A 3,108-nucleotide genomic window follows, 5' to 3' on the forward strand; every position below is an offset into this window, starting at 1 on the left:
TTAGGGACCCATATCAATCTTGGACTCCTTGATGGCTTTAGGGAGACATCCTGGACCTTCATTGGTCCGCATTTGGTGCAAGGGGCAATGAGGGAGTAATTTGGGACACTTAGAGACTTTCTCCTTCCATCTGCAGGGCAGACCAGAGATGATTCTGCATTACCATGTTATATGTGTGTATACTCACACATGGACACAGTTTCTCATCTCCTCTTCCTCTTTCATGTGCCCTCTCCTCCCTCCCCAATTTTTTTTTTTTTTTAACTTGACAGGGGATGGGGTGGGAATGCAGCAGTCCTCATCCCTGTCTCTGTGAAGATAGATCCTTCAAGCAATTCTTTTTCTGTCCCACTCCTTTAATCCATGGATAGGATGACCTTGGGAGGGCATAAAGATGTGGAGGGGAATAGAGTTCAATAATCCAAACTTCATTATGTGTGGCTTTGGTATACAATATGTGTTTACACATATTGTTTTGCATCAGATCTCCTTCCTATTCTCCTTTGCTTGTGCTAATGTCACAGTGGATTCATATCCTCTGAAGGCTGGTTGGTAGTAGAAGGGGAAAGAGTTAACAGGGCAATAAGGGCCATTTAGTATTTGTCTTATTATAAAACCAATAGCATTTTTATTCCAAGAAAACTTAAAAAGCACAAAAAACTAAAAATCTCACCTTTCAGAGGTATCCACATGTGTGTTTGTTCTTTCAAGGAAGAGCTTCTCTGTAATCATTGACTCTAGTCACCAGTCCCTGTCCCCCGTTGGTAACTTATTCTGTTCTTCCCTCCTCAGGTGTTTCCTAAATGTCTGCTTTGCGTACACATCCCGTCATGAGATTAGCAATGCCGTGAGAGAGATGGCCTGGGGAGTGGAGCAAGGCCTGCTGGATCCCAGGTATCCCAAGTTGTTTCTTGTGGTAACTGATAGGGAGAACAGGCATGCACCAAACCATAAAACCCCTCCTGTACCATGTACTTGGCCAGAGGTCAAATCAGGGTTGCATGTAGAAAGATTTAGAGGGATCCCCCAAATTTAGAGGTTAGGATTGGCTTATTACAGCCTGCTTCAGAATTTGTGTGAGTTCACCACATACCAAGCAACCCCAGAGAAACAACAAAGTGGGTAAGCAAGGTTGTGTCATTCAATACAAAATGATGCCCTCCTGGCCTTTCAGAAGTGTTTTTCCAAGAATGATTTTTCGGGAATGCAGTTTGGGGGTAGAGTCTTTCAGGTCTCTCGTGTTACAGTTTCACACAAGATTCAGGTATTTTTCAAAAAAAAGTGTTAATCATTAGCAACATAGTGCAATGCAATTATTAGAGCTGGGAGAGACTTTAGAAGCCATCTATCAAGTCCCTGTCATGTTATTAACATAACTTTTAGTATAATAATAGCAATAGTAAAATAATAGTAGCAAAAAATAACCCAGGTGATGTTATGTTCTGTATTTAAGTCATTAGCCTCATGTATGAGAGACTCAAGTCTTTTGTGCATTTTACAAATGAGTAAACTCAGCATTCAAATTATTTGCCCAAGGTCATTCTGCTAGTAAATGCTAGAGCTGGGACTCAAATCTAAAGCTATCTGATCCCAGAGTTCTTGTCCTTTACCTGTTTATTATATGGAGTCTTGGGACTCAGGAATTCTCTTGATTCCCTTCTCAGGTATAATTCGACTGACCTGGGAAACTAGATTAAAAATCAAGAAGTTACTTGGCTAGAATTAAATTAGAAAAGAAAGAATGGAGACTGTTTTGGTGGCTGGCTGGTACAAGGATAGAACTCTGGACCTAGGGGTTATCAGCACCATGCTCTAACCAACTGAGCTAACCAGCCAGCCCAGGAGGCAGTTTTAAAGGCTGTTTTATGAATGCCTTTTCTTTCCAGCAGCTCGGTGATCTTTCTGTGCCACATAGTTCATTCATTCAGTCCGTTCATTCATTCAGTCCGTTCATTCATTCAACAAAATTTTTAAGTGCCAGATATAGGAAGGCACATAGCTATACATAGGGGATATAGTGGTGAGAATAAAAATACGTATTTCAGGGCTGGCCCGTTGCTCACTCGGTAGAGTGTGGTGCTGATAACACCAAGGCCCCGGGTTCGGATCCCATATAGGNAGAATGGAGACTGTTTTGGTGGCTGGCTGGTACAAGGATAGAACTCTGGACCTAGGGGTTATCAGCACCATGCTCTAACCAACTGAGCTAACCAGCCAGCCCAGGAGGCAGTTTTAAAGGCTGTTTTATGAATGCCTTTTCTTTCCAGCAGCTCGGTGATCTTTCTGTGCCACATAGTTCATTCATTCAGTCCGTTCATTCATTCAGTCCGTTCATTCATTCAACAAAATTTTTAAGTGCCAGATATAGGAAGGCACATAGCTATACATAGGGGATATAGTGGTGAGAATAAAAATACGTATTTCAGGGCTGGCCCGTTGCTCACTCGGTAGAGTGTGGTGCTGATAACACCAAGGCCCCGGGTTCGGATCCCATATAGGGATGGCCGGTTTGCTCACTGGCTGAGCGTGGTGCTGACAACACCAAGCCAAGGGTTGAGATCCCCTTACCGGTCATCTTTTAAAAAAAAAAACAAACGTATTTCCTGCCTCGTGGAGCTCTGTAAGGGAAACAGGCATTAATCAAGATTATACAAATTAGAATAAAAGTATAATGGTAATAAGTGCTATAAAGGCATTGGTGCATGGTACGAGAATTTATCATACAAGGAATGAACCTGATAGAGAAGGCTTCCCCGAGGAAATAAGTGACCTAAGATGGAAGAATAAGCAATAATTAGGGAATGAGGCAGGAGTGTGAGGAGCTCATTGGTTGCAGAAAGAATGCTGGAATAATTCAGATAAAGAGTACATGGGGGCCAGCCTGGTGGCGCACTGGAGAGTGTGCCGCTTGGGAGCGCGGTGGCGCTCCCGCTGAGGGTTCGGATCCCATGTGGAGACCGGTTCCCGCTCACTGGCTGAGCGCGGTGCGGGCGCAACACCGAGGGTTGCGATCCCATTGCCGGTCAGTAAAAAAGACAAAAAGGGGGGGGAAAAAAAAAAGGAAAAGGGAAGGGGGGTTTGGTTTTTTTTTTTTTTTTTTTTTTTTTT

The 3,108-nt window shown here is 43.3% G+C and overlaps 1 protein-coding gene across 1 annotated transcript in view; it reads left to right on the plus strand.

Moving 5' to 3' along the window:
* The window catches only part of DHDDS (dehydrodolichyl diphosphate synthase), a 30,013-nt gene that overhangs the window by 11,042 nt on the left and 15,863 nt on the right, over positions 1 to 3,108 (plus strand). The window contains exon 5 of the mRNA XM_008586181.1: positions 793 to 894. Coding sequence (XP_008584403.1) covers positions 793 to 894 — 102 coding nt within the window. The remainder of the gene's footprint in view (positions 1 to 792; positions 895 to 3,108) is intronic.

The sequence above is a fragment of the Galeopterus variegatus genome, unplaced genomic scaffold, assembly GCF_000696425.1.
Source record: "Galeopterus variegatus unplaced genomic scaffold, G_variegatus-3.0.2 Scaffold109, whole genome shotgun sequence".
Classification (NCBI taxonomy): domain Eukaryota; kingdom Metazoa; phylum Chordata; class Mammalia; order Dermoptera; family Cynocephalidae; genus Galeopterus; species Galeopterus variegatus.